This window comes from Tachypleus tridentatus, chromosome 9 (genome assembly GCF_004210375.1).
Source record: "Tachypleus tridentatus isolate NWPU-2018 chromosome 9, ASM421037v1, whole genome shotgun sequence".
Taxonomy (NCBI): Eukaryota; Metazoa; Arthropoda; class Merostomata; order Xiphosura; family Limulidae; genus Tachypleus; species Tachypleus tridentatus.
In genome coordinates, this window is record NC_134833.1 from 73975683 (window position 1) to 73988543 (window position 12861).

The following is a 12861-nucleotide window of genomic DNA, read 5'->3' on the forward strand; positions in this document are numbered from 1 at the left end:
AAATCAAAGAGCAATTTCAAGATCTTACTTCGTCTAATTTTGATTTTTTTTTCTGTTCAATGTTGTAGACCTGTTTCTTTACAACTTTTCGACAATATGTCATATACCTTCACATGTTTAATGAAATATCGATCGTTTAATAGACCTCATGCTCTTGTTGTAAAATAAACATTTACAAAAAAACACACACAATAAACACCATTAAGGAGTTGTTAATGATATGTATGTAAGCTAATATATACATTTTACAATAGTAATAACTATTTGTAAGATGTTATTTTTACGTGTATTATGTGCTTTTCCTAAGTAACACTTAAACATAATTTAAGAATATGAACACAAAGATCGAACAAAGTATAGTCTGAACTAAAATGATTTAGCATCAATTCAACATTTTTTGCAACTCGTGAGCAACTTATGTAAAAATGTGGATTTAATTTGGATTGGCTTCATTAATTTAAGATACCGATTTCATTCAAATTACGTTGTATTTTTACAAGAAATCTTGTTTATTAATTTTTGAAACATTCGTAAGTTTAGGGTTTTGGACGAAAACTATAACAGCTATATAAATTCTCATAAGTAAAATGACGTTCCATTTATTGATATCATTATGTAATTTCTGTTTTGTCTTTAACTGGCTTTTGTTTGTTTGTTTGAAGATAAGCACAAGGCTGCGGAATGGGGTATCTGTGATCTACCCACGACAGATGCGTTTTTTAGCATTATAAGTCCGCAGACATACCGCTATGCCCCTGGAGAGCCTTTAATTAGTTTCATTAAATATTGTTTATTATAATACTTAAAATATTTTAATTTATATATTGTAAATTTTACAGTTATAAAATATATTTTGCAATCATAGCTTAATAAGTTTAGTTAGCATTAATAGTTAACCCCATGAGGACAGCAATAAGTTATAATAACTTAGGACAAACTAATAATAAACCTAAACCTGGAGCCAAAAACCTCGTTGGCAGCGAAGGTAGTTCAATAAATTTATGATTTCCTTCTATTATATTAACTTTCAACATGAAGTATTTGTGACTTGATTTCTAAATCTGTCGTTATTAGCAATACATCAATGTTACAATGTTTTAGTTTGTATCTGAATAGTTAGTTTACTTTTATCAGAGATTTTCATAATTACTCGGTCACAGAAAACCAGTCACCTACTGTTAAAGGATATAACTAGATTTGTAAGATTTTACTTGATAATCAGAAGTCTGTTTTATAGGTTTTCATCAAAAGAGACTGAAAAAGTCAACAACATGTTTACGAGTTATTTCGTGATTAAAAACAAGCTCAGTTCTAAGTTGACTAATGAGGAAAGGAGTCATATTTCATATTTCAAAGTGCAAATGTTGTTTATAACAAGAACTGGGTCAAAGTGAGTACTATTAATAAAAATATCCCATTTAAATATATGTATTTTGAGCAAAGAAGGGAAACAATTGTAAATGTTTATCCAGAATCGTCTATTAAACGTGATGTACTTTAATTTTATTCAATGTATGACATGTTCTATTCATGATATTATACTTCAGTACATTAAGTAAATGAAAAAAAACAGACGCTTCAAACTTATTAATTAAAGTGATTAATGTTTGTAATTAATAAAATGTGACTTTAACATAATGTATCTAATGCTTAAAAATTAATATTTAAGTCTGAATACATTTGTTCTAAAACTTGTTTATTTTCGTTTTATTTCTACCTTACACTTGAATAGCACTGTATTAATAGATATGAATAAGTTTAGTCATATAATTAAACAGTTGGTGCTTGTTTCATCTCATTAAAATTAAATTATTCACTTGATCACTTTCATTTACGTTGTTTGCATAAAACTGTATCCATTCTGTATGGAAAAAATGACGGTTACTTCTGTTTATAAATGTTATTCTGAAGATAAATATTTTTGTTAAATATTGAGTCAATTTACGCTTCATTTACATAAACTTCATGCACAATTGTAAAAAGTAGACATAGTTCTATAACAAAATACTTACAAGTTATATATTGCCAATATTGGCGTTTTAATTTAAAGCTTATAAGCAAGTTATGTACTTTAATGAAGGGAAATAGCGTCAACTTTCACATTTTCCTATAAAGTGAAAAAACGCAACACATCTCAACGTCTGTTATTACAACTCTGTTGATTTTTTGGAGTGCTTCGCATGCATCAGGAAGAACAAGCAGGCTGCGACTGGAGCGTCCCCACGAGTCACTCAATGCTATATATATATGGACGAACGCAAATATGAAATGTTTTTCCTAGTTCTTGACATCTTACGAAACGTGAGTTTGAAATAACAATACTTTTGCGGTGTGTCACCTTACTGTTTCATCTTTAAAATCGTACGTACGAGGTAAGGATTTTTCACACTGATAATATACATATGTATATTTCTTTTCTTTTGTTTTTTGTTTTATTCCAATAAAGTTTAATATATGAACATATTTGTCTTAATGCATTTCCTTGTTTTTCACACAACAGTAAGTCATGTTAATAACTGAAACTTAAGTTTGAATGTTTTTACGTCTGAAGTCGAACGAGACAACTTTTAATTTTCCTCCAACGTTTTTTTTACAGGGTGTTCGGAAAGTCACTCTGTACTTATATATTTATTAACAGACACGTTTCAATATAGAATACAGGAGGTAAATATGAATTATAAACAATGTTGAAAGTGACCCACGTTGGCATCAATACAGGCCTGGATCCTTCTTATTTTGTTTCTAAACACCGCTATCAGTTGCTAGCTTGAAATAGACTGAATAAAATATGATCACAAAACTGCACAGTGATTTTCCGAACACCTTGTATCATGTAATATTGTTTATGACGATATGTACCTTTCTTCTTCTAAAACTCAATAAAAAATATCAAATCGATGTTTTAGCTTACCTTGTGGCTTCAGTTTCTATTGCATTCGCTGTTTTCCGGTGATATATTTGTAAATTAGATACTCCAAATAAAATTGCCAACTGTTACTAAAACAGCTTTTTTAGCTTGGTTTATTTAGTGGCATTTTATTTTCTCCGATACCTAATAATAATGCAGTTATTTGACGAAATATTTCTTTTTCTGTAAATTATGATACTTAACAAGAGCCCCATCTTCAGATTTTAGGAAAAGGCGAAAAACATATAGCATTAACCTATCAGTAGTCTGAATATAATCTGGATGTAACGAGATTACAACGATCCCGAAAATACTGGTCATGTTGGTACAATCAATCTGATAGAAGATTTTAACTTTATGCGTAATATAATATAAGGTTCACTCATCAATGTTATTCATTGAAGTTTTATATATTTTTCTTAACTATTCGAATATATTCATTGCTTTGAATTAATATAATTTTCCTGTGAATGTAGATAAGACTAAAAGTAAATATGGAAATTGTTATTTAGTCCGAAAACATTTCATCATATTTTCTCTCTTCAGAGTTTTGCATTATTCTTCATATTAAACTACTCTCTTTAAAATCTAGTACTTGGTCAGTAATTGTTACGTATACAATCCTTACTTCTATATATCACAAAAGTATTTTGATTTTAATACACAACTAGAAGTAAAGTAAATAATAAAATAAATTAATTGTATTTATAATAGTGTACAGAGTGTAAAACAGTTATGAACGTTCAGTGTTATGATAAAGTTTTGTGAGTTGAAACAAAGAAACTCACAAAAACGAAGAATAAAACTTGTAGTTAAGAAAAAACAACTAAAAGTTGTTTATTGCAGTCTATAAAACGAAACGAAGCTGTGTTACCGCAAAGTAAGGTATATCTAAAGATGTAATGAAGGCAAACTCCTCGGACAGAAGTTTTTCTAACGATATGAGATTTGTTGCATTTGATCGAAAATTTAAGAGAAAAAGTTCAGACAGAAAATGGTAAGCGTATTATTTATATAGATTTTCACTTCAAAATGACTTGTTTTAATAATTTGATATATTAACCGTAAATATAAATTACTATTAAGGCAATACCTGTAATGGTATTAAGCGCCAAGCTGTACAACTGCTCTTTCCAACACGTATATTGAAACTTGATATTTAACATTGTAACGCAATAGCTGAATAGCCAAATATGAACCAGAATTTGAATAATATTCAAACTGTTTTTTTCAAATTTAAAGAGTTACAACCTGTTATATAATCAATAAAACGTAAAGTATCGTATTATACATTATAGCACTCTTCGTGTTTCTCGTAACACTACACGATCAGAAAAGTACGAGAAACACGAAGAGTGCTACAGTGTATAATACGATACTTTACGTTTTATTGATTATATAACAGGCTGTAACTCTTTAAATTTGAAAAAAAACAGTTTGAATATTATTGCTCTCAAATATCGTGTTAATACTAAAAACCATAACATATCTTTCATGATACACGTTCTTTTCAATAATTCTTACACATAATTTGGTCTTTACAATGAATGGACGTAAATAAATCCCAAATAGTTACGTGATCAAGTGCGGACAGTTCCAACATTTGTAACATCGTAATGATTGAGTGATTACAGGAAGAAGAGCTCACTCATAAAAAAACAACCTGTGTTTACTTGTAGCTTCGGTTTCCTTTGTTTGGGTGGGTGAGTTGGAGATCAATATGATCCATTCTTTCTTTGTACTCATTACATCAGGGTAATTTCAGAGAAACATAACTATTCTACAGTAAAAAAAAGGTTTCAAGTTTTTCGCTTATAAAAGAGTGAATATTCGAGAACATGTTTGTTCTTAGAGGAACTTCTGTATCATCTCTAAATAAATCATCAATTGTACTTTATACATTTTTTGTATATATGAGCATAAACGCTGCCCTAAAGGCGGCTGTTTTTGCTAGTAATTACTAATCGTAGTATTCATATGTCATTACAAATTTTAGAAAAGCGAACATTTTCTAAAAACAAAAGTGTTTTATGGGAAGCTCTGGACGGGAAAAACTGAAATTCCTTTTTGAGTTGATATTTATAATGAAGATATTATGAGAAGAATGTATCTGTTTGATTGTGTGTGTTAAACACAAGACTACATAATGGCTTATCTGTGCTCTGTCCAGCAAGAGTAGGGCGTTTTTAATGTAGTAAGCCACCAAACTTACCATCAAACCACTCATGGGGCTCAAGAATGTAAAAAGATGTTTTATCGTGGACACAGTCATTCATCTAAGCGAATGTTAATGATATTGGTTGAAAAATGTAAATCACTTTGGAGAAGAGAAACTTGGAAATAGTTAATTACAAATTACTACAAATAGAATAAATTAAATATAGCATCAAAAGGTACATTATTTGAGTGAACCACATTTTTTGATGTTGCAAGTGTAGAAATTTCTATTTTCTTGTAATTATCATAATACTTAAGCCACAGTTGAACATTAATAAATTTGAATATCTGTAGTAGTATTTCAAACCTAATAATTTGATAGATGTGCTATAATGTCTACACTTTTTCCAGAAATAATTTTACATCGTATTTGTTTCGGGTCTCTCGGCGACAGAAATATTGTAGGGTTGTAATTTCTAATTGACTGTATTACTTCATTTACGACTTATGTTTTTTACGCTGAGGTATTAAGTTTTGATATTTTGGTTGATTTTGTAATTTCCTGGATAATGCATATCATACTTTCAAATGAAAAAAAAATTAATTGTTTTTATTGCTGCTTAAGCCATTCTATAAATATTGAACAGACTGTTGAGACACTTGAGGCTCTTGTAAAATTATGTTTACCGATAAAATTTCTGTCTCAAAGCACATAATAGGAATATCTTTACCTTATAATAATGGTCATGGCTTGGTTTAGAAAAGTAGTACAGATATAAAGAAAATCACATGTTTAAAATGATTATTACTTTTTTAAAATACTTGTCCTAGTACTAGTTTTTTCAAAGGTGTATTAAAACCTACCGCTTTAACATGGTAAAGAGTGTTTCAAAACCTCCCACATCAAAGACCGTGTTCAATAGACTTTATTCCAATTGCCTTAACAAACCTGCCTCTAAACGAAATAACAATAACTCTCATCTCTTCTGGATAGTGTTCCTAGATCTCTGCGATATTCTCCACAATGAAACAGTACGTAATCAATTACCAATATGAAACTGTTTAGAGAGACGAAGAAGAAAATTAAAATCAACGCTAGTTTGTGAGAAAAAAAAAAACAGTTATTCAGTAGGATATTGTTTTTGATATTGTTTTTCTTCTACAACAAGTACTTGTTAAAGTATAATAATTTTGCATTTGTACTGTTTCTTCATGCCACATCATTGTAGCAATCTGATATGAAGTGATACATGGTGACCAAAACTCAACATACTACTTGAATTTCCAAATGCTTATAGTTATAGCGTATCAGTTATTTTTGCTTAACAGTTTTTTCTTACTATCAGTATACTTTCATTACCATACTAATGACTCTATAGGACCAATCTACTTTCTACATTGTGAATAATGGGAGAAAGCTTTAAAATAATTTCTTATTTCTTTTAACTAAGAGGTTTTAAAACATACCTATTATTAAACTTCCAGATGGGGATTTTCTATATTGTATTTGCAAGCAGTATGAAATAAATATTTGTAATTATTCTATTTTATTTCGAAATTTATGATAATATGCGCTTAAATAAAGCACTGAGTATGACATCACTGGAGACGTAATATTTAGGCAAACAGTGAATTTACGTTTTCTTATAGCAAAGCCGCATCGAGTTAACTGCTGTATCTACCGACGGGAATCCAACCCCTGATTTTAGCATTGTTGGGGCAGGCAAACAGCTGAAGCAGAATTAACTGAAGTATTTCTCGCGCACTAGAAATGTACTTCAAATTTTATTACATAACGAGCTATAAAGTTACCTCTGTAACCCTACTCATGCTTTATTTATCACATAAATAAAAAAGTGTATTTATCTATAAAGCAATTTCTCTTGCAAAATATTTGTGGCTACTAATTTGAAAAACTATTTATAGATAACGTGTGTTGACAAGCTTATGTTTATGACATTTTAATTATTTTTTGATTTTTCTCTGCTATTTTGGATTTTTTAAAAATAATAATAAAAGTTACTTGCTAATATTTTTGAAGAAAGTATTTGATCAACCAGTAGTTTTTTTGATTAAACTTTGAATTATAAACAAGGCTGACTTTAAAATTTTGTCATAGCCATGATTTCCATACATGAAAAACACATTTAAAATGTTTTCACGCCAACAGGAAGACTGTTTTTTTAAACTTTGCGGAGAGCTACAAGAAGGATATCTGCGCTAGCCGTCCCTAATTTAGCAGTGTAAGACTAGAGGGAAAGTAGCTAATCATCACCACCCACCGCCTACTCTTGGGCTACTCATTTACCAACGAAAAGTGGGATCGAGTGTGACACTATAATGACACTCCCAGATCACATGTAGGTGTGACGGGGATTAAAACCAAACCCCTCAGATTGCGAGTTGAGCGCCTTAACCATCTGGCCATGCCAAGCCCCTTATAACTGGAAGCAAGAACAATGTTAAAGTTCCGAAAAATTGAATAAATCTAACGAACAGAACAGAAAATCTTAGTCTGTGAGAAACAGAAGGAGTTTAAAAGCTTCATCTGGAAAGTTTGTTAATGTTGAAAAACCTTCTATTGTATTTAATAAACTGTTAACAGTAATACTGTAAAACATCTTGTTCGGAATATTTATATTTGGAAATTAAAACCCTATAACTTTAAAATTGTCTGTTTTACTTAAAACTTGAAATTTAAATATTTGATTAATAATGCTGATTTCTAAATGGACACCCCTCGGTGAACTTAGCAGATAGCCTAATGTGGCTTTGCTATAAAAAAACAAACAAACACAAATACACACACATATGAATGCAGGCAGTTTGTTTTTTTTCAAAATAATTCTGATAGCCAAAAGCATTTGTTAGAGTAACGACATCCTCAATAATTAGTTAAGGAATATCATCAATACATGTACAGTCGCTGATAAGTATTTGTATAATATTTCTTATTAAAATTTGCTATAAATTGAAAATTTATGTTCGAATTAATATATATCTGAAACAGCTGGGTTTAAGATACTTCCTAAAGTATTTGTTGTTGAAAGACCGAATGTTGTTAACCGAATAGCACATGACATGCCGTCATAACATATTTGAAACGTCAATGTTTCTAAAAATGACATTTTTGAAACTGCACTGTAGTTAAGCAATAGGCAATGTCCACCTTCTTTATATGATCCTGTTGGCCACTTATGAAGTATATGTATATATATCATGGACTGAACGAGTTCGAGGTTTCACTGACTCTTTTTTTATGTTATTATTAATTCGTAAGGGTATGATTTTTATGTGTTATTTAGCCACACATTATAGAGCAGGTTTCTAGTAGTAATTCCTGATTCTTATGAATATTTCTAATCATAACTGTATTGTTGTACTCTCGTAATATTGCTGCAGTAAAAAATGATGAACAAATAAAAAACATCTATCACATAGATTTACAGATGCAACGTGATTACGTATCTTCTATGTTGTTTTTTCTTTAAAACTACATTAACTGGTCTGAACTTCTTCAGATTAAAGAAACTCGTTTGCTTGTGACAATGACCAATGAGAGACTGACGCAATTGTAACCACCAGTTGATATAGTGAGAAGCCTTTCCATATATTCTTCAGATTTATTTGTCCCTTCTTTTCCGCACCTACCAATACATAAAATAAGTTCTTTGTGTACTATTTCCAGTAAATTTGAAAAAAATAATTATCTCACTCTATTTTTATCATTCCTTGCAATGATTTCACAATAGTCACATGGCTCACTTAAGTCCCTGTGATGCAAATATCGCAAGTATGGACACCTAACTATTTATTAATGCATATAAACCATATATTTTTTAATTTTATAATTTTTAGATGAACCTGCAGTTTATTTTCACCATCTGTGTAGCTGCGGGTTTTGCTCAAGGATTACCAAATTACTCTGGACTGCAAACACGAAGTCTAAAGCTCTGTGGGGCACACCTAACAGAAGCATTACTTTTAGTATGTCACAGGCCATTCAAAAAGACTGGAAACGATTTACCGACTGAAAACTTTGGTTCAGGTAAATCAAAATTGATGTTTTTCCACGAATGTATTCAAATTATACTAAAAATATTTATATACATTCCGTTTCATGTACAGTGCGTATACTAATACTACAATATCATATTTAATACAAAATACGTATTTGCAAATAAAAACTTATTTTATTTTTAAGTCGTTTTATATTCCAGTACCACAAACTATTTCCCAGTTTTACGTGCTTTAATCCAATGATTTCAGCTGTGGTTAATCTATGAAATTATTTATGCAATTACTGTAAATATAATAAAACTAACGAAGACAAGTTAACTAAAAACTAGGTAAGGCTTTTTCCATTCTTCGTGCATCTATTTGTTTTTAATACCTAAAATTACTTATTTGCACTACTTTTGAGTAGGAAGTTTAGAAGCTTTACTTCCGAAATCTCACTCAAGCTAAAACGAGAATTACTTTCTACACAACTATATTTTAAAATATATGTTAAATTTCGACATTTAAAAATATTTAAAAGAAATTTTTAAGGTTTGTTTGAAATTAATAATAAAGTTACACAATGGGTTACCTGTGCTCTGCAGTATCGAAAGATGAATTCTAGCGTTGCAAGTACACAGACATACCGCTGTACCAGTAGAAGGTAAAGTTTTAATGAAAATGTTTTTTACTAAAACCATAGCCATTATATTTAAACATACATCAAACAGGAAAATTCAGAAACTTGAAATATTTTTGCGTTATTAACTTCTTATTTTTGTGTTTTTCACGTACACGTATTGCAGTGAAATTAATATAAAGAAGTTTTGTTGCTTTAATGATGAATTTAGCGCAATAATTCGATAATAATTATTAAATGATTTTGAAAAAAACACCATAAACATCGTTATTATGCCAGAGGATTAAAGGAGCCTTTGACTTTGATACTTGTACATTCGATCATGCAATGCGTCTCCAACAGGGAAATTTAGTAGATGAATTAACAGTTTCTCAAGTATTATTATATGTTTATTTGATATTTACATATGCTTTACCATCTAAAAAAACCAAAACCTGTTATCGTTAAAGTGCCTATATAGTGGCAAATTTGACAGTGAAGATTATTTACTTTATTTCTGATGTTTAAAAGTCAATAGTTATAATATTTACTTTCATAAGGCTAAATATTACATATTTCATAAATAAAAATATTAATTAGTATTTCGGATCAAAATTATACGTTTTACACTCTTACACTAAATATAACATCTGAAATTAATTTAGTGCAGTAATTTTACCGATACATTTGGGTAACAATATTTTTTTTTTCGTTCAGTGATATGATTATTCTTTTTGCAGGACCTAGGCTAGTCTTGGGAAAAAGATTACTAGATATGAGAAAAACATTATCGCTGTTAGGAATACGTGATGATTTTTATCAGAAGACAAGGGGGATAGCTGATGAATGTTGCAGGAAGGGATGCAACATTATGGAGTTAGCACTCTATTGTGGCAACGAAACGTTCGAGCAGTTGTGAATAGTTTCAGAAGACCTTGCGGTAGATGTTGTTAATATTTCTGTTTTTCGGGACATTATTAACTTCATGACTTTTAAATATTTCTTTATCACTGTAGGGATTTGGCCAGTTTTATATTTCCTTCTAAATACTGAAGACTAGTGTAAAGATTATTCAATAAAATTTCATGTTTATCTCCTCATTTTAACTGATTCTGTTGTTGTTTTCTACAGATATATTGGTTTACCTAAACTCAGAACCTCGCACTGTATAACGTTAACAACTCAGTTTAAGAGCATTAAACTAATGGAATGCAAATTGTTTTCCTATTTATTCACCTGAAACGTGTTATGCTTATATTTTTTTTGTGTGTGTGTGTGTGTGTGTTTATTAGGACTTCCATTGGTATTCTTGCAGAAGTCAAATTTAAAGGTTTTTAATTTAGATTTCAAATACGTGATTGTTTGCTCAGCATTTTATTTCAGTGGATAATTTATAACATTAAAGAAAATTCATTAAAATAACAGTTTAGGATGAATCGTTCAGATGTTGAGTACATTTAAATAGTATTGTTTACAATAGCCCTCGAAAACATAACCAGAACTTTTTTCCTTAATAAACCACAGACTTAATTTTTAGCCTGATAATAGAGAATTATTAAGCTTAATCAATTTTTGTACGTAGGTTACTATATCAAAATACTACACAGTGGGTTATCTCTGCTCTGTCCACCACGGGTATCAAAACCTAGTGTCTAGCGTTGTAAATTTGCAGACACACCGTTGTGCCACCGTGGAGCTCCTAAAAAGAAATCAAATAACTTCAAGAAATGTAATTGTAGCGCTTGTCACACAAAACCCGAAAGCTGAGTTATTTTTTGCACAAAAATATCCATAGTTTTTCCTTCAACAAGACGTGGCGTCACCTGTAAGATCACTCAAAGTGATATCTGTATCAGAGATCCACAAGTTACATACTTGAGAAAATCTTACTATAATCGACGTAAAATATATGCATATATGTAGCCGAAATAATAAATACAATGTGACGGTAGTTATTGAATAGTACCACAAAGCCCATAAAAAAATTACACTTTGGGTATTTAAGATTCAGACAAAAATAGCTACGGTATATGCAACAACCATTTTTTTATTACAACAAGAACACAACTTTTATTAGAAGTGTACGTGAGGGTATGGTTGTATCTTTATTGATCTATTGTGAACATAGTACTAAAAAAACAAGTTCTTATAAACTGTAATCCTAGGCACCAGTAACTAGATGCGGGTACTTCCATGATTTATATAGTTTCTTTCACAAAATATGGAAGGACTTTGTCATAACTGATCGAAAATAAAGTTTCTACTACAAAAATGGGGTGTTTAGTAATACATTAACAAGGTTTTTCGGTAATAATGATCACTTTTCTTTCTAAGCCCACTCCGATTTCTTGGGTTAGCCAACTTGACTCCGGAATATATCAACACAGGAAAACTTAAGCATATCTCACGTACATTATGGGATTTGCCGTCAGACACAAGTAATGAGACAGATCAAGAAGTGGTGCTATAGTGACAGTTCATTCAACGTTCAAACAGTGCTTCTTAAGTATCTGTAATTATTTAAGGTACAGTGTCTTTGGCAAACAGATACTGTTAAATATAATGCCTTCCATGTAAAACTGTGTGCGCATATGTAGTAGCAAACAGATCTTAAGATTTATTCCCTGAATATTGGTTATGTTAATGACAAGTACCTGAAAAAGAGCATGTACCAAAACTGTACCAAGTGATGACTGTAGACGTTCAAGGTAATAACACCAACATCTTTCGACGACTGGTTCCTTCGATTTCCAATAGAAGCTACTCCTTAAGTTTATCAGCAAGTACACGAACTTGTTTCTAACGAGAACTTTGTTTTGATTAAAATTTACGTAACAAATATTTGACATATTGAACAGAGAGATAGTGAACACTAATTTTGAGATTATTAGGAATTAGACTGTAAACCATCAACCAAGAATAAGCAAGTATACATTATGATTGATTTCTGTTAGTGTCTGTGTGGGGATGAAATTCCATTCCATTAGGTTAAAATAAGATTAATGTAAAATTCAATTAAACAAATAAATAAGATTAAGATACAGGAGTATAATGCGTATACACTAGATATTTAGCATTTTGCTTCTTTGCGTCTCAGATGTTGGCATTGATGTCAGTAACACTGAAGAAAATATACAACATGAACTGCATATTATGTGTGAAAATATAATAAAAGTTG

General features: G+C 30.3%; 1 protein-coding gene across 2 annotated transcripts; it reads left to right on the plus strand.

The window, feature by feature from the left end:
* The first annotated feature begins 2213 nt into the window (after positions 1–2213).
* LOC143227143 (LIRP-like) lies at positions 2214–10783 on the plus strand. 2 transcript variants are annotated; one of them, XM_076458648.1, is made up of 4 exons: positions 2228–2372; positions 3755–3905; positions 8924–9113; positions 10424–10783. In XM_076458648.1, exons 2-4 carry the CDS (start codon positions 3903–3905, stop codon positions 10600–10602), a joined length of 372 nt encoding a protein of 123 aa, XP_076314763.1. In that variant the 5' UTR covers positions 2228–2372; positions 3755–3902; the 3' UTR covers positions 10603–10783. The 2 variants fall into 2 exon arrangements, with proteins under 2 accessions (XP_076314765.1, XP_076314763.1); XM_076458650.1 differs by lacking the exon at positions 3755–3905 and having other exon boundaries at positions 2214–2372.
* Positions 10784–12861: the final 2078 nt, after the last annotated feature.

Coding starts and splice junctions, on each gene's coding strand:
- LOC143227143 (XM_076458648.1), top strand. Junction 9,114..10,423: donor GACTGAAAACTTTGGTTCAG/GTAAATCAAAAT, acceptor TTCTTTTTGCAG/GACCTAGGCTAGTCTTGGGA.